The sequence below is a fragment of the Pongo abelii genome, chromosome 23, assembly GCF_028885655.2.
Source record: "Pongo abelii isolate AG06213 chromosome 23, NHGRI_mPonAbe1-v2.0_pri, whole genome shotgun sequence".
NCBI lineage: Eukaryota > Metazoa > Chordata > Mammalia > Primates > Hominidae > Pongo > Pongo abelii.
Genome location: NC_085929.1, coordinates 50,597,837 through 50,625,573, shown reverse-complemented (window position 1 = coordinate 50,625,573; position 27,737 = coordinate 50,597,837). Strand labels below are relative to the sequence as shown.

General features: G+C 49.6%; 1 protein-coding gene across 2 annotated transcripts in view; it reads right to left on the bottom strand.

Moving 5' to 3' along the window:
- PARVB (parvin beta) overlaps window positions 1–27,737 on the bottom strand; it is a 145,640-nt gene that overhangs the window by 54,901 nt on the left and 63,002 nt on the right. For both annotated transcript variants that reach the window (XM_024239764.3, XM_024239765.3), the window contains exons 2-3: window positions 21,127–21,216; window positions 14,993–15,063 (exon numbers count right to left, since the gene is read on the bottom strand). In XM_024239764.3, the coding sequence (XP_024095532.1) occupies window positions 14,993–15,063; window positions 21,127–21,216 (161 nt within the window). The remainder of the gene's footprint in view (window positions 1–14,992; window positions 15,064–21,126; window positions 21,217–27,737) is intronic.

Here is a 27,737-nt window from a genome sequence, read left to right as displayed (position 1 = left end):
GAGGAGACACGGCCCAGTGGGGGCCAGGGGGCACAGGAGGGCACCTCTGCGCAGCTCCAACAGCACCAATTTCTGCCCAGATGATCGTTTTCATGCAGCTGATTTTCTTCACAGAGACAAAGGGAGGAAGAAAACAGAACTTAAAGACAGGAAGGGTCTTGTCCAATCAACCGGGGAGTGAGATGTGAAACCTGCTCTTGGGGGAAGACGCACCCCCAGATGACATGCAGTCAGCCTGCTTTCAACCAATCTGCTTAGGGAGTTTTCTGTGGTTTTTTTTCTGACACCCAATGTGTTATTCCAACAGCAATTCTCTGATTATCTGATACCAATGGGGTGTCCTACAATTCAGTCTGATTCTAACACTAACTACCTGGAGTTGACCCCACAGGCTAAGAGCTCAGTCCCAGCAAACTGACTTCATTCCAGACACCGCTGCAGATGGGGCTCCCAGGCTACCTGAGCCTCTTCCCACTGATTACAAATCAGGGCCCTCACCTCAGGTTGAGTGATTTGCCAGAACACATGGAGCTCAGAAAAGCATTTTACTTGGGATTACCAACTTACTATAAAGGTTAGAACTCAGGCACAGCGGGCCGGGTGCAGTGGCTCATGCCTGTAATCCCAGTACTTTGGGAGGCTGAGGCCGGCAGATTGCCTGAGCTCAGGAGTTTGCAACCAGCCAGGGCAATATGCTGAAACACCATCTCTACTAAAATATTAAAAAGTAGCCGGGCGTAGTGTTGGGCACCTGTAATCCCAGCTACTTGGGAGGCTGAGGCAGGAGAATCGCTTGAACCCAGGAGGCAGAGGTCACAGTGAGCTGAGATTGCACCACTGCACTGTAGCCTGGCCGACAGTGCAAGACTCCATCTCAAAAAATAAATAAATAAATAAAGAACTCAGGGATAGCGTAATTAATAAGAAACACTGCACAGGAGAGAGTTTTGGGGGAGGGACGGGGCTTCCATGCCCTCTCCCTGCGTGTCCCCCTCCCAGCACCTCCATGTGTGTTCCCCAGCTCCAAAGCTCTCTGAATCCCACTGTTGATGGGTTTTGTGGAGGATTCATTATGTAGGCGTGACTGATTACATCATTGGCTATTGGTGATTTGATTCACTCTCCAGCCCCTCTCCATCCCACCCAGAGGCTGGGGGTGGGTAGGATTGATAGCCCCAACCCTCTAATCCTGTGCTTGGTTACTCTGGGGCCAGCCCCCACCCTGAGTCACCTCATTAGCATAAACCCAGATGCCATTATGAAAAACAAAAGACGCTCCTATCACTCAGGAAATTGCAAAGGTTTTAGGCGCTATGTGCTAAGAATCTGCACCAGGACCTAGAGGCTAAGGCCAGGTCTAGGTTTCTCCTTATATTGCAACTGTATAGGTTTCCCTTGGCTATTCATTCCGGAAAGCATAAAAATAGCCACTCCCTCTTTTAAGAATCATTAAAAATTTAAAGTATCTCATCTATAAACCTCTAGTTGCCTGGGCAGCATTCACTGTTCACCCATAAGTAAGTCAGATCACTGCTGGAGAAGGTTAGAGAAAATACACAGGAAGAAACACCAGCAAAGATGGCTTTTGGATAAGTCTTCCAGGCTCCTGAACCCACCAGATGCATGCATCCACTACCAAATTGGCACTGCCCATCTGTCCATTCACCTCCCTCCTGGGCTGCCCTGTTTATGTTCATGTTCCCAGCACTGCCCTGACAGTGCTAACGGGTGATCAAGTGTATGATCTAACATTATCCTTACAATGATACTTTGAGGTTGTCAGGTTGGTGCTATTATTCTCTCACTTTAATCTGAGTTAGGATTTGAATCCAGGAAGCTGACCCCAGAGCCGACCTTCACCCCTTAACAGTATAATACATGAGTATAATCAATGCTCAGAGACAAGTTTTGAATGACTGGCCTCATTCTCAGTGCCTAGCTTAGCCAGAGCTAAGGATTTTTTTCTTTTTTTTTTAAACAGGAGCAGAGGGCAGCTCACAATATTTTATACAGCGACAGTCCCAAGGCAGCAGAGGTCAGAGGGGGTATCTACTAGAGGAGACAGGACAAGCAATCAAGACAAGAGGAAAAAAGTGCAGATGACAGAGAACAGAGAAAGAGAAAACTAGAGGACCAGGCAGGCATCCTTGGAAATGTCTCCCATTTCCACGGGGGACATTCAAGACTGCAATGTGGCCACAAGCAATGGCCACACCACCATATCCAGCGGGTCAGGATGTCAGCCAGATCTGTCTGTCCCCTGACCTGCTCAGGCCTGCATACGGTCTGTGCTTTGCACTAAAATCATCTGCTTCTGGACCAAATGCCTCCGAGGAACCACTGGCAGGTGGCTTCTACTAAGGCCTACTTAGATGTAATCCACTAGCATTAGATCATCACAGTCCACAGCACACAAAGGATGCTCTGGAAAGCAGAGAGAATTACACCGGTAATGTGGATGGAGGTGTTTTGTCTGCACCATCCAGACTGTCCATCTCCTCCCAGTGGAGCACCTGGGACCACCTACATCAGCATCCAATCCACAGGTTTACCCCAACCCTCACTCCCTCTTCCCAGAGCCTCCTCCCTGCCATCTCACAGGTTTGGGGTAGAGCAAAAAAAAAAACAAAAAACACATCTGGCTGGGCGTGCAGTGGCTCACGCCTGTAATCCCAGCACTTTGGGAGGCCAAGACAGGCAGATCACTTAAGGTCAGGAGTTTGAGACCAGCCTGGCCAACATCATGAAGCCCCCTCTCTACTAAAAATACAAAAAATTAGGGGAGGAGCCAAGATGGTGGAATAGGAACAGCTCCGGTCTACAGCTCCCAGCGTGAGCGACGCAGAAGACGGGTGATTTATGCATTTCCATCTGAGGTACCGGGTTCATCTCACTAGGGAGTGCCAGACAGTGGGTGCAGGTCAGTGGGTGCTCGCACTGTGCGCGAGCCGAAGAAGGGCGAGGCATTGCCTCATTCGGGAAGCGCAAGGGGTCAGGGAGTTCCCTTTCCTAGTCAAAGAAAGGGGTGACAGACGGCACCTGGAAAATCGGGTCACTCCCACCCGAATACTGCGCTTTTCCGACGGGCTTAAAAAACGGCGCACCAGGAGATTGTATCCCGCACCTGGCTCAGAGGGTCCTACGCCCACGGAGTCTCGCTGATTGCTAGCACAGCAGTCTGAGATCAAACTGCAAGGCGGCAGCGAGGCTGGGGGAGGGGCGCCCGCCATTGCCCAGGCTTGCTTAGGTAAACAAAGCAGCCGGGAAGCTCCAACTGGGTGGAGCCCACCACAGCTCAAGGAGGCCTGCCTGCCTCTGTAGGCTCCACCTCTGGGGGCAGGGCACAGACAAACAAAAAGACAGCAGTAACCTCTGCAGACTTAAATGCCCTTGTCTGACAGCTTTGAAGACAGCAGTGGTTCTCCCAGCACGCAGCTGGAGATCTGAGAACGGGCAGACTGCCTCCTCAAGTGGGTCCCTGACCCCTGACCCCCGAGCAGCCTAACTGGGAGGCACCCCCCAGCAGGGGCAGACTGACACCTCACACGGCCAGCCAGGCACTCCAACAGACCTGTAGCTGAGGGTCCTGTCTGTTAGAAGGAAAACTAACCCACACCAAAAACCCATCTGTACATCACCATCATCAAAGACCAAAAGTAGATAAAACCACAAAGATGGGGGAAAAACAGAGCAGAAAAACTGGAAACTCTAAAAAGCAGAGCACCTCTCCTCCTCCAAAGGAACGCAGTTCCTCACCAGCAACGGATCAAAGCTGGACGGAGAATGACTTTGACGAGCTGAGAGAAGAAGGCTTCAGACGATCAAATTACTCCAAGCTACGGGAGGATATTCAAACCAAAGGCAAAGAAGCTGAAAACTTTGAAAAAAATTTAGAAGAATGTATACCTAGAATAACCAATACAGAGAAGTGCTTAAAGGAGCTGATGGAGCTGAAAACCAAGGCTCGAGAACTATGTGAAGAATGCAGAAGACTCAGGAGCTGATGCGATCAAATGGAAGAAAGGGTATCAGCGATGGAAGATGAAATGAATGAAATGAAGCAAGAAAGGAAGTTTAGAGAAAAAAGAATAAAATGAAACGAGCAAAGCCTCCAAGAAATATGGGACTATGTGAAAAGACCAAATCTACATCTGATTGGTGTACCTGAAAGTGACAGGGAGAATGGAACCAAGTTGGAAAACACTGCAGGATATTATCCAGGAGAACTTCCCCAATCTAGCAAGGCAGGCCAACATTCAGATTCAGGAAATACAGAGAATGCCACAAAGATACTCCTCGAGAAGAGCAACTCCAAGACACATAATTGTCAGATTCACCAAAGTTGAAATGAAGGAAAAAATGTTAAGGGCAGCCAGAGAGAAAGGTCGAGTTACCCTCAAAGGGAAGCCCATCAGACTAACAGCAGATCTCTCAGCAGAAACTCTACAAGCCAGAAGAGAGTGGGGGCCAATATTCAACATTCTTAAAGAAAAGAATTTTCAACCCAGAATTTCATATCCAGCCAAACTAAGCTTCATAAGTGAAGGAGAAATAAAATACTTTACAGACAAGCAAATGCTGAGAGATTTTGTCACCACCAGGCCTGCCCTAAAAGAGCTCCTGAAGGAAGCGCTAAACATGGAAAGGCACAACCGATACCAGCCACTGCAAAATCATGCCAAAATGTAAAGACCATCGAGACTAGGAAGAGACTGCATCAACTAATGAGCAAAATAACCAGCTAACATCATAATGACAGAATCAAATTCACACATAACAATATTAACTTTAAATGTAAATGGACTAAATGCTCCAATTAAAAGACACAGACTGGCATATTGGATAAAGAGTCAAGACCCATCAGTGTGCTGTATTCAGGAAACCCATCTCACGTGCAGAGACATACATAGGCTCAAAATAAAAGGATGGAGGAAGATCTACCAAGCAAATGGAAAACAAAAAAAGGCAGGGGTTGCAATCCTAGTCTCTGATAAAACAGACTTTAAACCAACAAAGATCAAAAGAGACAAGGCCATTACATAATGGTAAAGGGATCAATTCAACAAGAAGAGCTAACTTCCTAAATATATATGCACCCAATACAGGAGCACCCAGATTCATAAAGCAAGTCCTGAGTGACCTACAAAGAGACTTAGACTCCCACACATTAATAATAGGAGACTTTAACACCCTGCTGTCAACATTAGACAGATCAACGAGACAGAAAGTCAACAAGGATACCCAGGAATTGAACTCAGCTCTGCACCAAGCGGACCTAATAGACATCTACAGAACTCTCCACCCCAAATCAACAGAATATACATTTTTTCAGCACCACACCACACCTGTGCCAAAATTGACCACATAGTTGGAAGTAAAGCTCTCCTCAGTAAATGTAAAAGAACAGAAATTATAACAAACTATCTCTCAGATCACAGTGCAATCAAGCTAGAACTCAGGATTAAGAATCTCACTCAAAACTGCTCAACTACATGGAAACTGAACAACCTGCTCCTGAATGACTACTGGGTACATAACGAAATGAAGGCAGAAATAAAGATGTTCTTTGAAACCAACGAGAACCAAGACACAACATACCAGAATCTCTGGGATGCATTCAAAGCAGTGTGTAGAGGGAAATTTATAGCACTAAATGCCCACAAGAGAAAGCAGGAAAGATCCAAAATTGACACCCTAATATCACAATTAAAAGAACTAGAAAAGCAAGAGCAAACACATTCAAAAGCTAGCAGAAGGCAAGAAATAACTACAATCAGAGCAGAACTGAAGGAAATAGAGACACAAAAAACCCTTCAAAAAATTAATGAATCCAGGAGCTGGTTTTTTGAAAGGATCAACAAAATTGATAGACCGCTAGCAAGATTAATAAAGAAAAAAAGAGAGAAGAATCAAATAGATGCAATAAAAAATGATAAAGGGGATATCACCACCGATCCCACAGAAATACAAACTACCATCAGGATACTACAAACACCTCTACACAAATAAACTAGAAGATCTAGAAGAAATGGATAAATTCCTCGACACATACACCCTCCCAAGACTAAACCAGGAAGAAGTTGAATCTCTGAATAGACCAATAACAGGAGCTGAAATTGTGGCAATAATCAATAGCTTACCAACCAAGAAAAGTCCAGGACCAGATGGATTCACAGCCGACTTCTACCAGAAGTACAAGGAGGAACTGGTACCATTCCTTCTGAAACTATTCCAATCAATAGAAAAAGAGGGAATCCTCCCTAACTCATTTTATGAGGCCAGCATCATCCTGATACCAAAGCCGGGCAGAGACACAACCAAAAAAGAGAATTTTAGACCAATATCCTTGATGAACATTGATGCAAAAATCCTCAATAAAATACTGGCAAACTGAATCCAGCAGCATATCAAAAAGCTTATCCACCATGATCAAGTGGGCTTCATCCCTGAGATGCAAGGCTGGTTCAATATACGCAAATCAATAAATGTAATCCAGCATATAAACAGAACCAAAGACAAAAACCACATGATTATCTCAATAGATGCAGAAAAGGCCTTTGACAAAATTCAACAACCCTTCATGCTAAAAACTCTCAATAAATTAGGTATTGATGGGACGTATCTCAAAATAATAAGAGCTATCTATGACAAACCCACAGCCAATATCATACTGAATGGGCAAAAACTGGAAGCATTCCCTCTGAAAACTGGCACAAGACAGGGATGCCCTCTCTCACCACTCCTATTCAACGTAGTGTTGGAAGTTCTGGCCAGGGCAATTAGGCAGGAGAAGGAAATAAAGGGTATTCAATTAGGAAAAGAGGAAGTCAAATTGTCCCTGTTTGCAGATGACATGATTGTATATCTAGAAAACCCCATCGTCTCAGCCCAAAATCTCCTTAAGCTGATAAGCAACTTCAGCAAAGTCTCAGGATACAAAATCAATGTACAAAAATCACAAGCATTCTTATACACCAACAACAGACAAACAGAGAGCCAAATCATGAGTGAACTCCCATTCACAATTGCTTCAAAGAGAATAAAATACCTAGGAATCCAACTTACAAGGGACGTGAAGGACCTCTTCAAGGAGAACTACAAACCACTGCTCAAGGAAATAAAAGAGGATACAAACAAATGGAAGAACATTCCATGCTCATGGGTAGGAAGAATCAATATCGTGAAAATGGCCATACTGCCCAAGGTAATTTACAGATTCAATGCCATCCCCATCAAGCTACCAATGACTTTCTTCACAGAATTGGAAAAAACTACTTCAAAGTTTATATGGAATCAAAAAAGAGCCCGCATCGCCAAGTCAATCCTAAGGCAAAAGAACAAAGCTGGAGGCATCACACTACCTGACTTCAAACTATACTACAAGGCTACAGTAACCAAAACAGCATGGTACTGGTACCAAAACAGAGATATAGATCAATGGAACAGAACAGAGCCCTCAGAAATAACGCCACATATCTACAACTATCTGATCTTTGACAAACCTGAGAAAAACAAGCAATGGGGAAAGGATTCCCTATTTAATAAATGGTGCTGGGAAAACTGGCTAGCCATATGTAGAAAGCTGAAACTGGATCCCTTCCTTACACCTTATACAAAAATCAATTCAAGATGGATTAAAGACTTAAACATTAGACCTAAAACCATAAAAACCCTAGAAGAAAACCTGGGCATTACCATTCAGGACACAGGCATGGGCAAGGACTTCATGTCTAAAACACCAAAAGCAATGGCAACAAAAGCCCAAATTGACAAATGGGATCTAATTAAACTAAAGAGCTTCTGCACAGCAAAAGAAACTACCATCAGAGTGAACAGGCAACCTACAAAATGGGAGAAAATTTTTGCAACCTACTCATCTGACAAAGGGCTAATATCCAGAATCTACAATGAACTCCAACAAATTTACAAGAAAAAAACAAACAACCCCATCAAAAAGTGGGCGAAGGACATGAACAGACACTTCTCAAAAGAAGACATTTATGCAGCCAAAAAACACATGAAAAAATGCTCACCATCACTGGCCATCAGAGAAATGCAAATCAAAACCACAATGAGATACCATCTCACACCAGTTAGAATGGCAATCATTAAAAAGTCAGGAAACAACAGGTGCTGGAGAGGATGTGGAGAAATAGGAACACTTTTACACTGTTGGTGAGACTGTAAACTAGTTCAACCCTTGTGGAAGTCAGTGTGGCGATTCCTCAGGGATCTAGAACTAGAAATTCCATTTGACCCAGCCATCCCATTACTAGGTATATACCCAAAGGACTATAAATCATGCTGCTATAAAGACACATGCACACGTATGTTTATTGCGGCATTATTCACAATAGCAAAGACTTGGAACCAACCCAAATGTCCAACAATGATAGACTGGATTAAGAAAATGTGGCACATATACACCATGGAATACTATGCAGCCATAAAAAATGATGAGTTCATGTCCTTTGTAGGGACATGGATGAAATTGGAAATCATCATTCTCAGTAAACTATTGCAAGAACAAAAAACCAAACACCGCATATTCTCACTCATAGGTGGGAATTGAACAGTGAGAACACATGGACACAGGAAGGGGATCATCACACTCTGGGGACTGTTGTGGGGTGGGGGGAGGGGGGAGGGATAGCACTGGGAGATATACCTAATGCTAGATGACGAGTTAGTGGGTGCAGTGCACCAGCATGGCACATGTATATATATGTAACTAACCTGCACATTGCGCACATGTACCCTAACCTAAAGTATAATAATAATAAATAAAATTTTAAAAAAATTAAAAAAAAATTTAGCGAGGCATAGTGACTCAGGCCTGAAGCAAGAGGATTGCTTGAGCCCAGGAGTTCAAGGCTGCCATAAGCCATGAGGTCACCACTTTACTCCAGCCTGGGCAACAGTCAGAGTTAGACCCTGTCTCTAAAAAACAAAACCAAACAAAACAAAAAAGACAAAATCAGCATGTGGTTTTGAAGGGAAAATAAGCCAAGTGACTTAGAAATTAATAGTAGCGACAAAAGGAGTCCTTGTGGCTCCCATGTGAGAAATATAATCAAGCTTTTTAAATCATAAACTTGTTATCAGCTGTAACCACTTCTGTACGATGTTAGATATTTTCGTGCCAATGTCTAAGTCATAAAAATGCCTCCTCTTATTTTTTTCTATTTTTCTTCTTTTCTTTCTTGTTTCATTAATGTATTTCAAAGCTACGCTATTTGGCCCAGTTCATGGCTCATATCTTTATTGCATATTGAATCCTTTATTAAAATTAAATGACACTGCCAAAATAGAAGAATAATTAAAAAGTTACGTACAAAGATTAAAAAAAAAAAATACAAAAAAATTAGCTGGGTGTCATGGTGCATGCCTATAATCCCATCTACTTGGGAGGCTGAGGCAGGAGACTCACTTGAGCCTGGGAGGCAGAGGTTGCAGTAAGCTGAGATCGTGCCACTGCACTCCAGCCTGGGTGACAGAGTGACAGAATAAGACCCTATCTCAAAACAACAACACAAAACAACAACAACAACAACAACAAAAAGCAACCACATCTGTCTTGTCTCTAAGCCACATGCCACCTTGGAAGACCCTGGTGTGAACCTCATGTTGGTGCTGCTGACACAAACCCCCATTGGTTCTCTCACTATCTATCAAGGATGAATTAGCTCTGCATGTGCAGGAGGACTCCAGCCCTGGGGATTTAGCTGGGAAGAGAATGGTCATGGTCCCTCACAGCATAAGATTACATTCTAGGGGGGGAGAAAGACCAAAAACAAACTAGCAAATAGGAAATGACTCCAGGCAGCAGCAAGCCCAGCAAAGAAAAAGTAACTGGGGTTAGGAGAGTGATGGAGTGACAGGGGCAGGAAATACATCTCCAAGGAGGAAGCATTGAGAGAAAACTGAAAGAAGTGGAGAAGACAGCTCCAGGCATGGGCCTTTGAAAGTCCAAAGACCAGGTACGTGATAATGAACCTAACCTTGCCCACAGAAAGGTTGGGCCTGTGACCTCAGCCCCTGGGAGGTGATCTCCTAAACTCCGAAATGCCCTGCCAGATAAAGTACCTCTGCTTACCTGGGGCCCTCAGGCCAGCCAGAGAGTAACTATGTGATTCAGGGAGGGGGCTTTGGGTTGCACTCTATCAGCCAGCTGCTGGAGGGGCTGCAGACAGATGAGCCATGTGGACAGTCAGCCACACCCATGCAAGGGAGCTCCAGGAGAAACTCTGGACGCAGAGGCTCAGATGACTTCCCTGGCTGGCAATACTGCATGCGCATTGTCCCACATCACCGGGAGAGTAACACTGCCCATGACCCCATGCTGAAAGGACAATGGAGGTGCTGTGTGGGTGCGTTCAACTCTGCCCTGGGCAACTCTTCCCTCGGCTGATTTTCATCTGTATCCCTTCACCATCAGAAACTGTAACTGTGAGTGTGACAGCTTTAAGTGAGTTCTGGGAGTCCCTCTAGCAAATGATCAAACCTCAGGGCAGTGTTGGAGATCCTGAACTTGCCATTGGTGTCAGAAGTGAGGGTGGGCTTGTTGGATGTCCCCTTTCGCCTGACGCCCAGTGGGCACTGGCTCAGTGTGTCCTCGGAACAGCAAGGTGGTCAGGGTGGCCGGGGCAGTGAAGGAGGAGAGGCAGGGAATGACACCTGCTCACCCCTACCCACACACGCATGTTGCTCTGGCCTTGTGTAGTGAGGACCTGACTCATTCCCAAACCAGAAGAAAGGAGGTGCTGAAAACCCACGAACATGAGCAAATCCAGACAGGGAAAACCCCTGGACGCACAGAGAGCCCCCTGCATGCCTGACAAACGAGAATCAACCAAGTGCAGCCCAGGCTCAGCATAGCCAACTCACCTGCTGCCACCCACACGCTTCTCTGTTTAAAAGGCTATAGTCAGTGAGAACTAATATTTAATGTACATCGCCTCTCTGCCACTACTACAGTAACTAACATGCCACTGACAGCCAAACCGAAGCTGCTCTCCTGGTTGCTGTGTCTATGCTTATTTTGGAAAATGATTGATCAAGAGTGGAAAACGTCTGCCAGCCTGCTTTGAGACGCAACCTGCAGTCTGAGAGCAGGTGGAGCCTTCCAGAAATTGCCTGTCTCCAGAAACACGTGCTCCAGGCTGGTGGGACAGTTGCAGTAACAGGCATCTCAGTGTCTGGCAACTGGCCCTTCCAGGAAATGGCCAAGGATACTGCCGCTGCAGGTACCAAAACCCACCCTGCCTGGCCCCAGTGGCCAGGGCCCGCCAGCTGCAGCTGGAGGCAGCAGCCTGGAGAAGGGGATGGTGTTAGTTGCTTGTGGCTGCTGTAACAAATTGACACAAATCCAGGGGCTTCCAACAGCTCTGCAGCTTTGACCTCTCTTGCAGTCCTAGAAGTCAAAGTCCAAAATCTGTTCCGCTGGGCTAAAATCCAGGTGTCAGCAGGGCTGGTTCCTTCTGGAGGCGCCAGGGTTCCTTCTGAGTTCTCCAGTGGAGAATCCATTTGTCTCTTCCACTTCTAGAGGCAGAGGCCGCCTGCATCCATTAGTGTGTGGCCCCCTTCTTCCAACTTCAGAGCCAGAAGCTACCACCTTGCCTCCAGGGTCAAGCTGCCATGTTCATGTGCAGTCGAAGCTCCCCATGTCCCTCTTACACAGACACTAGCGAACACACTGGGCCTACTTGGATCATCCAGGATGACCTCCTCATTGCAAGGTCATTAACTACACCTGCCATGTCCCTTTGTCATGTAAGATGATAGTCAATGGCTCCAGAGATTATCACATGGTCATCTTTGGGGACCATGATTCTGGCCCAGGTTCCCTGCAAAACAGAGCCAGGACAAAGCTCACTGCTGATGCATTTTCTTTGGCAGGGCTTTGGGGGTGAGAGGAGGGCACCCTAGGCTAGCAACAGGGAGGGGAAGGGAGGTGAGGCAGGTGCCTGAGCTGGCTATGGCTTCAGAAGAAAACCCAGCTGATGCTCAGCCACGTGGCCCATCTCCATGAGCCATGGTCTCAGAAGTGCACATCAGGAGTCGGGAAGAGGCATTTATTCCTCAGCTCCTTCCTGTCCTTAGTTGTACTTTGCCCCAAAGGATGTTAATTAGCTTTCCCAGTCAGTCCACCCCATGCCCCTCAATGTGGCCTTCTTAATCTGAAATCTGGAAGATGTGAAGCAGCCGGAGCCTCCATGGGTCCCTCCAGTTTGGCCCTGGCTGCTGCAGACACTGCGGCCCCTCCACGGTGGGCTGGCAGACACGCAGCAGCCCAGCCCTCACCCCACCAAGGCCAAAACAGCCTGGGGGTCTTCAGCAGCAAAGCAGCAAAGGCAGGGGTGGGTGGCACTGCAGACATCTAGGAGGAACATAAATCAAATCCTGCATAGCAGGGAAGTCACTTAGCCATCCCCCAACCCCAGGGTCCAGCACAGGATGCCACACTCAACCTGGCTCAGTGAACACAGCACCAAATGGACAGAGCCCATTCAAGCCCAGACACATCACTAACCCCAGCACCTGGGGGTGGGGAGTTACTTAAACCAATTTTTTTTTTTTTTTTTTTTTTTTTGAGACAGAGTCTTGCTCTGTCACCCAGGCTAGAGTGCAGTGGCTATTCACAGGCATAATCATAGCTCATTGCAGCCTTGACCTCCTGGGCTCAAGCAATCCTCCCACCTCAGCCTCCTGAATAGCTAGGATTACAGGCACCTCCCACCACACCCAGTTAATTTTTGTATATTTTTTTTTTTATAGAGAAAGGGTTTCACCATGTTGCCCAGGCTGTTCTTGAACACCTGGGCTCAAGCTATTCCCCCACCTTGGCCTCCCAAGGTGCTGGGATTTCAGGTGTGAGCCATGGCGCCCCGCCCCTTCACCCCTCTCTGAGTCTCCACCTGGAAGCAAGAATGACACAGCTCCCCAGGGAGTTGTTTCAAGGAGATAATCCTGTGAATGGAGTTTGTGAACTCTCAAGCATTGCTCAAAAATCAAAGAAAAAAATCTTTGGAAAGGTGCATGGGATGGTTCATCTTCTGTGTCAACTTGCCTGGGCTCTGGGGTGCCCAGACAGCCAGTGAAACATTGTTTCTGGTGTGTCTGGGAGGGTGTTTCCAGAGGAGATGAGCATTTGAATTGGTGGATGGAGTAAAGCAGACGGCCCTCCCCAAGGCGGGGTGGGCCTCATCCGATCCCATAGAACAAAAAGGTGGAGGAAGTTGGGATTCACCTCTCTCTGCCGGGGGCTGCTAGTGCCAGCACCTGGATCTTCTCCCACCCTGTTCCTGGTACTCAGGGCTGCAGATGCAGGCTGGCATCTCTACCACTGGCCCTCCAGCTTTCTAGCTTGCAGATGGCAGGTCGTGGGACTTCTCAGCCTCAATAGTCAAGTGAGCCAATATCATAATAAACCTCTCTCTAGATACTGACACAACTGGGCCTGTTTCTCTGGAGAAGCCTGACAATTCTCATGCATCCCTTCCTTAAATATGCCCTGAGAACAATATTTTGGTGGCTAAAAGACAGTGACCTTCCTCATTGACATTCTTCTCTTCAAAATAACAAAGTGGGTATTCAGAGAGAAAAAATAAAACAAATTAAGTAATTTAAGTTATTAAGAATCAACATCTTTGGGTGGACCCTAAAACTGACATTTGGAATTTTTTTTTTTTTTTTTTTTTTCTGTGAGATAGAGTTTTACTCTTGGTGCCCAGGCTGGAGTGCAGTGGTGAGATCTCGGCTCACTGCAACCTCTGCCTCTCAGGTTCAAGCAATTCTGCCTCAGCCTCCCAAGTAGCTGGGATTATAGGCACCCACCACCACGCCCAGCAAATTTTTTGTATTTTTAGTAGAGACAGGGTTTCACCATGTTGACCAGGCTGGTCTCGAACTCCTCACCTCAGGTGATCCACCTGCCTTGGCCTCCCAAAGTACTGGGATTACAGGCATGAGCCACCGTGCCCGGTCTCAATGTGGATTTTAAAAGAATATAACTTGCGAGCCATTTTACTTATTCTGGATGAGCCCTCGTGAAAACACAGTTGTACAGCCCAGAGTCAGGTCCACTGCAGTGGTGAAAGTGGAGAAGCTTTTTAAAAAGCACTTTTAATAGAAAAGTGTCTGTTTCTGGCAGACACTGTCACCATCAGCATTTTCAAGATCCCAGGGTGCCCAAGCTGGCTGTGGGCTGTGGAAGCCAAGTGTCTGCCACAGCCGTCTGCCCAAGAGCCCACCCTGGGTTCACCAGGGTCAGGCAGAGCCCACAGCCTCTCCTCTTCAGAGGATTCCCTCTCAAGCCCTACCATGGTTTAGATCAGAGCAACCAAAACTGCAATCTGTCCTTGGACCCACACAAGCACTGCCTCATGGTGAGCAGGAGCCACGCTGGAGAAGGACAGCCGCTGCCCAAGAAGGCCAGAACTACGGCCCCTTCCCTCACTGTTTCCTGACTTCTGGGAGCCGGGCAGCCAGGTTCCTCGCCCCGCTGGGATTCACACCTCCAGACGTGGTGGAAACTGACCGTCCACTCAGCGCAGGCATCGGCATCAGATGGCTCCTCAGCAAGAGTGGCCAGAGGGGTCACCCTCCTGCTTTTCAGGGTTAAATCTGAATCTGGACCCCACCAGGCTCCAGAAGGAGTTCCAACTCCATCTGTAAGGTACTACACTAGCTCACGCCAGCACTCATTCCTAATCCTAAAATCCCCTCCTGCCAAGTTCTGTCCAGCTAAGAGTTCACAAGCCTGGTCGCGTTAAAGCCCCAGCCGAGCAGGGCACACAGGAGGCGCTTGGCACTTCGGGCTGGATCCTCCCCGCCGTCCTCCTCTGCCAATACATCTGCCCACCTTCTCACGCAGCACCAACGTCCCTTTCAGGAGCCCTGGGTTTAGCTCCCTTTGTCCAAGAGAGCCCTGAACCCCAAAGCCAAGGCCTTGCCCTAAGAGGAAGATTCCAACCAAGACAGAGCTCCTTACCTTGACCAGTTCCTTGAACTTGGGGTCTTCCTTGGAAGTGGGGTCGATCATCGTGCGCTCCTCGTTCTCCTCTGCCAGGGACAAAAGGAAGTCACGGTCAGCGATTGTGGGGGTGGCAGGGAACCAGGGGGAGGCCGACTCATCTCTGACAAATGGAGAAGCAGAGAACCCAGCACTAGGGGAGGGTGACTGCAAGGAATCACCTTCTGGAAGGTGGATGGGGCTTCCTCCCGCCTTCCCCTCTTCTGGAAAGGGATGAAGTCAAACTCATCATTCTGCCTGGCCTCGCCCCTCCCAGACTCCACCAGCAGCTGGTCCAAACCATTTCCATGTTTCAGGAGAAATAAGGAGAGAGCAGCATTCACAGGGCATGAGATGCATCCCCTGGCTGGAATCTGGTATGTGGGAAAGCTTCAGGCACCAGGTAGTTCCCTGTGGCCACTATTTATAAACACATATGAAGAGTTTGGATGGTTATAACAAGATGGAAAACGTTTGGTACATTCAGTGGAAAAGAATCAATATGCAATGTTGTATGTAAAATAACATGCGGAAAAACTATTGAGAAATAAATAGCAAAAAAAAAGTTGGGGGGGAATGATGTTTAACAGCGAAATGTGCTCATCCACATCCTCTATTTCTCTACTTCTTTGCTTTCCCTCCATGTTTCTGCCTGGATCCCACAGACACCAGGCAGCCAGCCGAGCCCGTCATGGAGGACAGTGCCGTGGAGACGGTGGGGAGGCAGGACTGCGGAGGGCGCACCCACAGAGGCTAGGCATGCTCCACAGCAGAAATGCCCAGTGCCACACAGAAGCCAGCGGGCGCAGAGCACCTCTGAACACACGCGGGGAAGGGCAAGGGGGTCTCAGGCTGCCCACACTGTCCAGCTCCAGGACCTGCGCAGAGCATGGGGTGGGTGGGGCCCAGGTTCCACTCACCGGGAGGCTCTGTACCATGCCTCTCTCTTAAAGAGGACAAAAGGCACAAGAGGGGCTCCAGGCAGAAGCCAGGTACCCCCAGGACATACAAGTGGAGACAGCCAGGACACAGTAGAGACCAGGGTCCCAGAGCCCAGACAGGCTCCCATGGGGCTGGGGACACTGACCATGTCGGTCAGAATGAAAACAGCTTTGAAGCTGGGCGTAGTGGCTCATGCCTGTAATCCCAGCACTTTGGGAGGCTGAGGCAGGAGGATTGCTTGAGCCCAGGAGTTCCAGACCAACCTGGGCTACATAGTGAAATCCCTGTCTCTATTTTTAAAAATAAATAAAATAATAAAATAAAATAAAATACAAAAGAAAGAAAATGGCTTTGAGTGAAACTCTGCTGCTGATACGGATGTGATGCAACTTCCCGGCAGCAGAGTGTAAACTCTGACAACGTGGAGAAACTAATTTTGAAGTCATACAGATCTGATGCCTGAGAAGGACACCCCAGGTAACATGCAGGGAGCTCTTGAGAGTCCTGACGATGTCTCTGCAAAGGCCTCCGCAGCCTCCCACTCCTGCTGGGATCAAGGCTGGTGTCCTCCATGTGGCCTCCAAGGCCTCTCTCCAGCCTCATTTCCTGCCCTCCTGGTGCAATCTGCTCCAGCCCATCCGGCCTTCCCTCACTCCTTGAAGCCTCGCTGCCGCCTGCCCTGAGCCTTGGCACCTGCTCCCGCGGTCCGACACTCTCTCCCTAGCCCATGTTTCCTTCACCCTTCAGACCTCAGCTCCCCAGCTGAGATCCTGGAGCCCAAACGCCAAATCTTCCAAGCTCTCCTGCCCCAAAGAGGACTATGTGTGCCTGTGCGACCCATGTCTGAGACCCCCTCTGGACCACCCGTCTCAGGCGGACGAGGAGCAGGGCCAGGCTGTGAGTCCACACGTGTATGGGAGGGGGTGCAGGATGGAGATTGAGCAGGTCACTACCCAATCCCAGCCTTCAGAGAGCCCGTTTCTGGAAACATCCCCTTCAACCCACACTAAAAATCTCAGCATTGCCCTATCTAGCATGTCCCCACACCTTGCTCTCGCTGAACTGAGGAGAAGTAAGATTTGGGCCTGCCCAGCTCATGTGGCCCCCACAGGGAACTCGCTGCTCCCTCCTGAAGGCTCGGAGCCCATGTCCGACCCCCTGACATCCCCTGGACTGGGCAGCGTGCCGTGGCGGCTCGGATGTCCCAGGACTGCGGGCTCCTTGAGGGGTCCTGCCTAAGTCAGCAGGGCCACCAAGAGGAACGGGGCGTCTGACCCAGAGACTGTGAAAGGTGGAGGACAGAGATACCGTTTCAAGCCTCAGTGTCACCAAACACCTTCTCAGAGACATCTCCGGTCTTTAACTGTCCCCGTGGGGTAGCTTTCATTCCTGACCACGCCTAGAGGGGGACAGTGGGCCTGAGAGGGTGGGCGGCAGGCCCCAGGCAGGCAGCTGTGTGTGGCGGTGTGTCTGCATCTGCAGATCCCGCCGGGAGCTCCTGGCCACCTGGTGCTGGTGACAGTAGGCCAGGATCAGAGGCTCTGCACAGACCAGGGAGCAGCTGTGTCTCACGGGGCAGGGACCTGACTCAGAGCAGGCGCTTGCTCCAGATGAGGAACCTCTGTGTCTGGGGGCTCCGGAGCTCACAGTCAGCCCTTGCTGCCTGTCAGCATTCATGACCTGCTCCCCTTGACCTGGGACCCTGGACATGAAGTCCCCGTGGGCCACTGCACATCATGGCCCTCGGTCTGCTAGGGGCTGCTCACGCGGCCTAGAGGGGAGCAATTCCCAAACCTCAGTGGGCCCCGGAGTCACTGGGGGCATGTTTAAAGCACAGGAGCCTGGGCCCGCATACTCCCATTTGGTAGGTCTTGGGGTGTCCAGGAACCCTCATTGCCAAGTGCCCTGGGACTTTCTGACATCCTGCATTCAGAAACAGGACTCCAGGGACTCTAAGAGAGAAGAAAAGGGTTATGAGAGGCTCCTTGTTTTTCCTAAAAGGAAGTTGAGAGCAGACACCAGGAGCCATGCCATCTCTGAGCTGTGTGACTTCGGTGGTCGCTAAACTGCGCCATGCTCCTCTCGGTGGCTCCGAGACTAAGGCAGGACCCCTCCAGGAGCCCACAGTCCCGGGACACCACAGTGGGTACAGCAAGCGCTGCCCAGTCCAGGGGGTGCCAGGGGTTCAGACATGGGCTCAGAATCTTCAGCAGGTCTGGGTCCACACAGGCTGGGTGGGCCTGGATTGGGCTTCTCTCCACTTCAGTCAGAGGAGAAGCAGTGCCCAGAGGCCAGGGTGGTATCTGTGCCACCCTGTTTTATGGGAACCGAGCCCCCGCCCTCCCCATCTTGCACATCACAGCAGAGCATCCACCAGCTGCAACAAAACATGCCCAAGGACGGGGACCTGTCCTGCTCACCTCTGATGAGGGCCACCATCTTTACTGAGACGGTCTAGAGCAGGGGGAGGAGCCTAGCTCTGGGGGCAAATGCCCGGGGTTCAAGACTTTGGCACTTACTAGTCATCTCTGTGATCTTAGATCTGTGCCTCAGCTTCCCCATCTGTACAATGGGGATAATGATACAACCCACCTCACAGGGTCACTGAAGGGACTGAGGAGTAGAAGCATTCACAGTGGACCCCCAATATTCGCTTCAATGATGACATTTATGAACCCAAAGGATATGAAATATACAAAGAGGACTTCAGAAAGAGTCAGGTGCTGTGCAAATATTCAGTCAGTGAGTTCAATTATAATTATTTTTTGAGACAGGGTCTCACTCTGTTTCCCAGGCTAGAGTGCAGTGGTGTGATCTTGGCTCACTGTAGCCTCAACCTCTTCAGACTCAGGCAATCCTCCCACCTCAGCCTCCTGAGTAGCTGGGACTATAGGCGGGTGCCTGGCTAATTATTTTATTTTATTATTTTACGAGATGGAGTTTCATTCTTGTTGCCCAGGCTGGAGCGCAGTGGTGCGACCTCGGCTTACTGCAACCTCCGCCTCCTGGGTTCGAGTGATTCTCCTGCCTTAGCCTCCAAGTAGCTGGGATTTCAGGCGTTTGCCACCACACCCAGCCAATTTTTGTATTTTTTAGTAGAGACAGGGTTTTGCCATGTTGGCCAGGCTGGTCTCGAACTCCTAACCTCAGGTGATCCACCTGCCACGGCCTCCCAAAGTGCCGAGATTACAGGCCTGAGCCACTGAGCCTGGCGGGGCCACTCTTTTCTAAGCGGAGGGAGAGAAAGCCCCGTGGACCCTGGTGCAACCTCAGGCAGCATCACCAGCTCTGGCTTCGGCTCGGTTGGCGGCTGAACTTGCATCAGCGTTTCTTCTCCATAAGCTCTTGCTGGCCTGGCCTCATCACGGAAACCACAAAAAAAGGGATGAACCGGGACTTCCCTTTAAACCAGGGTTTGGAAATAGGCGGAATGTTCCATAATCGCCTTCCAGATCAGCTGGATCCCAAAACACACTTTAAGGAAAATGTGTCTTGGCTGTTACCCATTACATCAGGCAGTGAGCGCAGGGGCCTGGGCCACTTGGCAGGGCCCACCCTGTAAGCCCAGGCTGCGGGCAGCTCTGGCTGGCCCAAAGGGAAGAAGCATATTAACTGTATTAATTGTGTTTTGCATTTTCTTTTTTTACTTTGAGATGTCTCGCTCTGTCACCCAGGTTGGAGTGCAGTGGTGCGATCTCGGCTCACTGCAACATCCCAATCCCGGGTTCAAGCGATTCTCCTGCCTCAGCCTCCAGAGTAGCTGGGATTACAGGCTAACCACACTTGGCTAATTTTTGTATGCTTAGGAGAGACGCGGTTTAGCCATGTTGGCCAGGCTGATCTCAAACTCCTGACCTCAAGTGATCCGCCCACTTTGGCCTTCCAAAGTGCTGGGATTACAGGCGTGAGCCACCGCGCCCGGCCTGTTTTCTGTATTTTCTGGTGCTTGGCATCTTGGGGCCTTGCTGACTCTGGAGAGACTGCACCTCCAGGACGAGCTAATTCCTAGAGATGGTAAACCACCCTCTGTGAGCACAACTTTCATATGTAAACCACTCAGAGCCTGAGCCCCAGAGCCCAGAGCCCCCAGCCACCTACCTCTTTCCTTGGGCTCTCAAGGGGCTCCTACACTCCCAGCCAATATCCTCACCCTAATCTCCCCTGGCCCTGGGGACATGCCACACCATGCCACACCATACCATGCCACGCCATGTGGTGTGGAAGAAGAAGAGTCTTCTTACTGAGAAGACTCAGGACAGCTCCTGCACCCCAAAGCCCAGTGAAATGATTCCAACAAGCCAGGCCTAGGCCTGTTCACCCAGCCCTGCCCATTCCTTCAGAGAAAGCCACAGTAAGCATGTTGGGGCCAGGCGTAGTGGCTCATACCTGTAGTCCCTGCACTTTGGGAAACCAAGGCAGGAGAACTGCTTGAGCCTAGGAGTTGGAGACCAGCCCGAGCAACATGGCAAGACCCCATCTCTACAAAAAAATTAAAAAGTTAGGTGGGCGGGGTGACACATGCCTGTAGTCCCAGCTACTCAGGAGGCTAAGGCAGGAGGATCACTTGAACCTGGACGGTCAAGGCTGCTGTGAGCTGTGATCATATCACCGCACCCCAGCTTGGGTGACAGAGTGAGACTCTATCTCAGAAAATATATACATAAAATATCAAATAAAGGCATTGGCCCTGCTCCTTCTGCCTCTGCCTGACACTAGTGCTTTCCATGTGGCCTTCTGTGGTATGGTGTGGCGTGGCATGGTGTGGCATGGCTTGGCATGGCGTGGCGTGGTGTGGCGTGGCATGGTGTGGTATGGCATGGCATGGCATGGCATGGCATGGCCCTGAGTGGCCTGCTACACCTCCTTTCAGAACTATGAGTTTAACAAACTATCTTTTCAAGTCAGTCTTCTCCCAATCTGTTGGCTTCACCACATGAATAATAAAACTTACGTTTTAATAAGACTAGGGCAGAAACCCTTAAAGAAGGACTTGCTCTTCCCAGTGGACTTTTCTAAAGATGACCTTGAGCTAAGAACTTAGACTCCCAAATGCCCCCAGCATCTGATCAAGAGGCCAGATCTATCGGGCTCCTCATTGGCCTCCCCAAGACCAACTTAGTGCCACGGAAGCTCAACTGTCTCAGGGCAGGGAGCGGAGGAATCCCCCGTACCGAGCTGGGTGTCTTCAGGGTGAACATCCGCCAGGGCGGGGGACATCGGTGAGTTGATGGCATTCTTGCCTTCTTCCTGTAGGTCACTCACTGTTGAGTAAAAGGAAAGAAAAACAAGGTTAGTATACACGGAGTACCGTGGCCTCACATGTTGGCTGTGGACGCAGAGAGAAATCAATTCCTGTTTTTTCAGCATTTAACAAACATTCCTAAAAGGACTGTGGCCCAGAAAGAGTCAGAGGGAAAAATGCTCCGAACCAAGAATACATTCTGCAGTTCCTCCCCACCCAAAATATTTCCCAGGTCTCGCCAAGCTCTGCCAGTCTGTTTTCACTGCCCTTTAAAACTCATAACTAAGATACCAAAGCTTCCAGATGCCTCCAGATGCTTCCAGATTTGACCAAGGCTGCTGAGGCAGACAAAGCATGGACCACAGCGATGGGGCATGAGAGAGTGGGGCTGCCTTCCCTCTGCCGGGGGGCTGCGTCCTGAACCACGGACTCAAGATGCTAACCCCCTCCGGTCATGCATACAGGTGAATCTGGAGTTTAAAGTGGGGTCACTGGTGATGGCCACATTCACAGGGACAGAAATCTGATGGAACACCCAGGTCAGGATGGCTGGAACATGCAACAGAATCTAATAAAGAGAGCCAGAGGCTCCAAGTCAGAAACACCATGACCTCCCATCTCAAGGAAGTGCTGAACAGTTACAGGATCTGGAACGCCCAGTGATTAGGGACAATCCCAGAACCAGAAACGACCCCTCACCTCCCTGCACCAGTGAGACCCTCCAGGCCTTTCAGCCACATCCACCAGGGAGGAATACCCACCCACACAGATGCCAGGCACCAAAACCCTTGCTTCTGTAATGTCAAGCTTTCTCCACAGTCACAGCCTCAGCCCCTGCTGCATGTGGGACTCCAGGTTCCAGCCCCAAGATGCGTCCATGGTGCAGGATGGAGATAGGGCCTTGGCCGCTTTCACAGCACTGGTGGAGGGTCGCTGGGAAGCAGTCCCTGATCACATGCTGCAAAAGTACCCAGGCCAGTGTGCCCGGAGCCGTACCTCCTTCTCCATGAAACAGGTTCAGAAGTAAAACGGTATTTCCTCTTTTAACACCAGAATCACCTCGAACCTTAAACACCTCCAGCTCTGGACATCCAGCCTCCACAGTGGCAGGTGATGGAACAGCAAGCGGGTGTGGCATGATGGCTTTGGAGCAGCAGGCCAGCAGGGCCCCACCCGTGCTGGCCGTGAGACCCCAGGTACATCCCACTCACTTCTCTGCACCTGTTTCTCCATATGGCATTTATAGGTAATACTGTAAAAATGCCAGGGCCTTTGGAAGGGCTGAATGTAACCATGAATGTTGAGCGTCCAGCCCAGAGCATGGCACGTGATGGGCTCTTGGGACACACCTGTGGACCCAGCTTTCAGGATGACACAACCTCCATCCTTCATAAGGACAATGCCAGCTCCTCTCATGTCAGCAAAGGCCCTGATACTCAGCTTCTTAAAAAGCGGACCCCCTTTTACTCCCATGTTCATAGCTGCAGGATTCAAAATAGCCCAAAAGTAGAAATAACCCAAGCCGGGCGCGGTGGCTCACACCTGTAATCCCAGCACTTTGGGAGGCTGAGGCAGGCAGATCACAAGGTCAAGAGATCGAGACCATCCTGGCCAACATGGTGAAACCTTGTCTCTACTAAAAATACAAAAATTAGCTGGGCGTGGTGGTATGCGCCTGTAGTCCCAGCTACTCAGGAGGCTGAGGTGTGAGAATTGCTTGAACCCGGGAGGTGGAGGTTACAGTGAGCCAAGATCACACCACTGCACTCCAGCCTGGTGACACAGCGAGACTCCATCTCAAAAAACAAAAAAAAACAAAAAAAAAAGTGGAAATAACCCATGTTTCTGCACATGGAATTTATAGGTAACACTGCAAAAATGCCAGGGTCTTTGGAAGGGCTAAATATAACCACACCATGAACGTCGAGTCCCCAGCTCAGAGCATGGCACGTGATGGGAGTCTCAGGACGCGACCGTGGACCCGACTTCCAGGACAATACAACCTCCCTCCCTCATATGGACAATGGCAGCGGGGCCCCAGGATGCCAGTTACCCACTCCCCCCAAGGTAAATATTTGCATTTTAAACAGGCACCTTATCCTGGAGGACTCCCTGATGCAGGAGTATCAGAGCCTAGGTACAGGTTGAGGTTAGGAAGTTTTTTGATTCGAGGGAGCCTTCGGGCACTGCTGCAGTCACTGAGTCTTGGCATTTGAGAACACCAGATGAATGAGTAAGCAAAACGTAGTCCGCGTATACAATGGAATATTATCCAGCCTTAAAAAGGAAGGACATTCAGACCAGGCTACAGCATGGCTGAACTTTGAGAATGTTATGCTCAGTGAAATAAGCCAGACACAGAAAGTCAAACACTATACAATTCCACCAATAGGAGGTCCCTCGAGTAGGCAAATGCATAGAGGAGAAAGCAGTCTGGTGGCTGCCAGGGGCGGGGGGAAGTAGCAACTAGAGAGGTAGTGTTGAATGACGGCAGAGTTTCAGTTTGGAAAGATGAAAGAGTTCTGTGGGCGGGTGGTGGTGACGGCTGCACAATGAGAACGTACTTAATACCAGGGAACTCTGCTCTTGAAAATGGCTAAGATGGTAAAGTTTACGTTATGTCTATTTTACAACAATGTTTTTAAATAGCAAAAAAAAAAAAAAAAAAAGCAGGCCCTCTCCAGGTAACCCACATTCCAGCCACGAGCCAGCCTGGCTGCCGCACACACTGTCCTCCACCCACAGCCAGCATCCTAAGGGAAGATCCAGGCACCCATCCTTGAATTTCCAAAATCCTTAGCATGACTCTGCACAGCAGTGGACAAATGTTAAATAACTTCACAGGGAAATGATACAGACGTAGAGTTTTGAGACTCCCTCTGCCCCACCTCCCTAAAAATAATCCATAAGATCTCCCACAGGTCACCCAGATCAGCTGAGAAAACAGGGACCAAATTTCAGCAAGTATTTGTACCACATGACTCGTTACAAAGAGAGTTGTAACCAGCAGAGAGTCTTAAAAGGCAGAAAGGAAACAGAGAAAAGTGATTTTTCACAGAAATCCTTGGGAATATGATAGCCCTTGAGCACAGGGGGTCGGGGTGGAAGTTCCATGTCCTGGCTGGCATCATAGGAGGACACAACAGGTGCGGGGAGGTCCCGTACAGCACAGCTGCCTGCAGTGCTCATGCTGATGGCAGAGGAAGAACAAAAGACCCAGTTTCCCTATGTGTGGAGGATCATACAGGTGGGCTACGCCCGTGAGTCCTCTTGGCAAGGCCTGAGAGCTGGCACTGCACCCATGTGCCTGGGCCTGAGGCGGGGGGAGGGAGACCTCGGGGCAAATGGTCAATGCTTCGAGGCAGCCCTGCTCACCTGATTTCAAAAACACAGAGAGGGAGGAGGAGAGGAGCCGCATTTTGAAAGCCTAGAAATTGGGTCATATCAAAACAGAGATTTCCACACCGCCCTTGAACATCAAAGATGACACTAAACAGGGCCAGGGATTTTGTGACCTTAATAAATGAGAAACGCGCTCGCGAACACAGCCCACGGCCTGGTCAGTAGCGTGTTCTGAAGGGGCTGGTTATGCACGATGGCCTGAGGGAAGCAAAGGCTTCGGGGACCAGAAAGAGGGGGGCACAGGCTGGCAGACCCCTCGGTTGGCAGGAGGAGCCCAGGCCTGTGGCCATAGAGCCCCAGTCCAAATCTCACATTGCCACTTGCTGGTGTGTGGCTTCGGGGAAGTCTCCTCACCTCACTAAGCCTCAGTTTCCCCATCTGTAACATGGGGTGGTGGGAATACCGGCCTCACAGGAGCTTCCTCACATTTCCTGAGGAATAAGGGGAATCGTGAGCACCCACACATGGCCCACAAACCACTCCCTGCAAGTGGGAGAGGCAGCTGTGGATGTACAGGGTCTCTGTGATTAGGCTCCAAGAGAGACACAAACTGGAGGAAGAGTGACCACAAGGCAGGCAAGGTCCCCCATTCCACAGAGAAGCATGGAGGGCTCTCTGGAGGAGGCAGCAATTGAAGTGGACTTGTAATATGGCCAGGCTAAGGAAAGGGCCTTCGGGGCTCTGTGCAGAGTGCAGTGGAGACAAACTAGAGCCAGCATGTCCAAAGCTGAACCCCATGAAGGTTTGAGGGATGCCCTGCTGGGTCCTGCTATATTTTACAGCCTGGGTTCCCTTACGGACACAGCTCCTTTGCAGAGGAACTTGCAGTCTGGATCTGATCGTCATCTTCAGAGGATCGGTGCGATTTTTGGAAGCAGGGGCTCCTCTCACACCCTTGGCTTCCCCCCACCCCGACCCCCCCCCCCCACCGCCTGAACGGTGCCAGTTTAGTGACTTTCAGTGAATCCCAGGAATGTTTTGGTTTTTAAAGTACCGGTCCACTTGCCAGAAAGACAAACCCTTCAAAGATATGAAGTGCCGGCTGTCTTCAGTCACAGAGAAAGATCTGCTGGCCCGGGTGTGCTGGCCCGGGTGTGCTGGCACAGGCACGCTGGCACAGGCATGCTGGCATGCATTTTCTCAGTGTCTGGAGGGTGTGAGCTTCCAAGGGACTGGGGCTTGATTTCATGAGATGGGTGATTAAGGGAAAAAGACCGCCTTGTGCTTGTTTTCCTAAGTGTCTGCATTGTTCTAAGATGAATGTCTCTGTCCACATGAAACCCAGCAGCCAGCCATAAGGGAGTCGATGCCAACTCGTTCCCACCGCAGCAGAGGTCACCTGCAGCACTGCGCTCAGTGGCCTGCACGGGGGACCAGGTAGGAAGACAGGCACAGGAGGGCATTTGATAGGAGGAGGGCCCCTTGGCACACTGTCTCTGGAGACAGGCACTCCTCGCTCAGCCCGGGACAGCAGAGTGGGAAGTGCAGGCTGCAGTCACCAGATCTGAGTTTTCAAGAAAAGCTGGAAATGTGGGGCTTGGTGTGGAATCTCCCCATTTATAAATATGAGCCATTAATTCAAATTTTGTGGGCCAGCCAGAGGGCACACAACCTCGGATTACAGGACATACATGTCCAACCCATATTGCTGACTGTCCATGGGAAAGGGGGAGAGCACCACTAACATTTCCTGAGCACCTACTATGTGCAGGGCACCTTCCATGCCAGCCATTCACCTTGTCTCCTAACAAGTCTGAAGGAGGCCGGGCGCGGTGGCTCACACCTGTAATTCCAGCACTCTGGGAGGCCAAGGTGGGCGAATCACCTGAGGTCAGGACTTCGAGACCAGCCTGGCCAACATGATGAAACCCTGTCTCTACTAAAAATACAAACGTTAGTCAGGCATGGCGGTGGGCACCTGCAATCCCAGCTACTTGGGCGGCTGAGGCATGAGAATTGCTTGAACCTGGGAGTTGGAGGTTGCAGTGAGCCAAGGTTGTGCCACTTCACTCCAGCCTGGGCAACAGAGCGAGACTCCGTCTGTCTCAAAAATAACAATAATAATAAATAAGCAAGTCTGTGAGGGAATGGCTGGTCCTGTGCTGTTAGATGTGAAGCCCCAGAGTCAGGACTAAAGCCAGTTCTACCTGATCTTGCACCTCACTGTGCCCTACTAAATCCTACCTATCTTCAACCTCATCTTACTGTCCACCTCCTCCAAGAAGCCCTCCTGGGTGTTCCACTCTCCCCAGCTCAAGCCACACAGCCATGTAACTATCTCCTTCCCGAACTTTCCTTCCTGCCAGTGCCGACCCAGTTCCTGCACATAGTAGGCCTTTTAATATATTCAAGGAGCAGCACAACAGAGAGCTTAGAATCCCAGAGCCAGGCTGCTGGTTTGGGATCCCAGCTTGACCACTGACAAGGTGTGTGATCTTGGGCAAGCTGCTTGACGGCTCTGTGTGCCTCACTTTCCGTCTGTAAAGTGGGTCCTAACACACCTAAGAGAGATCACAAAGATTCAATGAGACACACACTCGGCACAGTCGCCGGCATGCAGCCACCCCTCGGGAAGCGTCAGCTTTGAGTAACTGTGATGGCGGAGTATGTGCAGCTTCCAAAGCCTCCACTCAAAGATTGGGAAAGGTTTAAAAAAAAGAAAAAAAAAAAACACCATCGCTCCTGATTTGGAATTACAAGAACATAAAAGGAAAGAAAGAGAATCAAAAACTAAAAGCATGTCTTCAAAAGCCTGCCATTTATACCTCAGGCCAAATGCGAAGGTTCCATCTTTGATTTTTTTTTTAAATCTTCTTCTTTGTATGGTTGTATTTATTTATTTATGCCCAGGCTCTTTCCCAAAAAAGGATTTTCAGGCAGCTTTTTTCCCCCTTTTGATATTATTAGGAAAACAACTTTGAAAGCAGGCTGATTTAAAGAACAAGGTTACCTTAATGGAGAGAAGAAATCTGAAAACACAAAGGCTGATCAGCTTCTTGCTCCACTAGGGGAACCAGGGCAGGACATGGGGGATGGCAAGGCACCCCTGCAATGATGGGCCCAAGAGCCTCACTGGGAGCTTGCCTGGAGGGTCTGGCCCAGACACAAAGGCCCAGTGGAGGCTGAGCCACAGGCCCT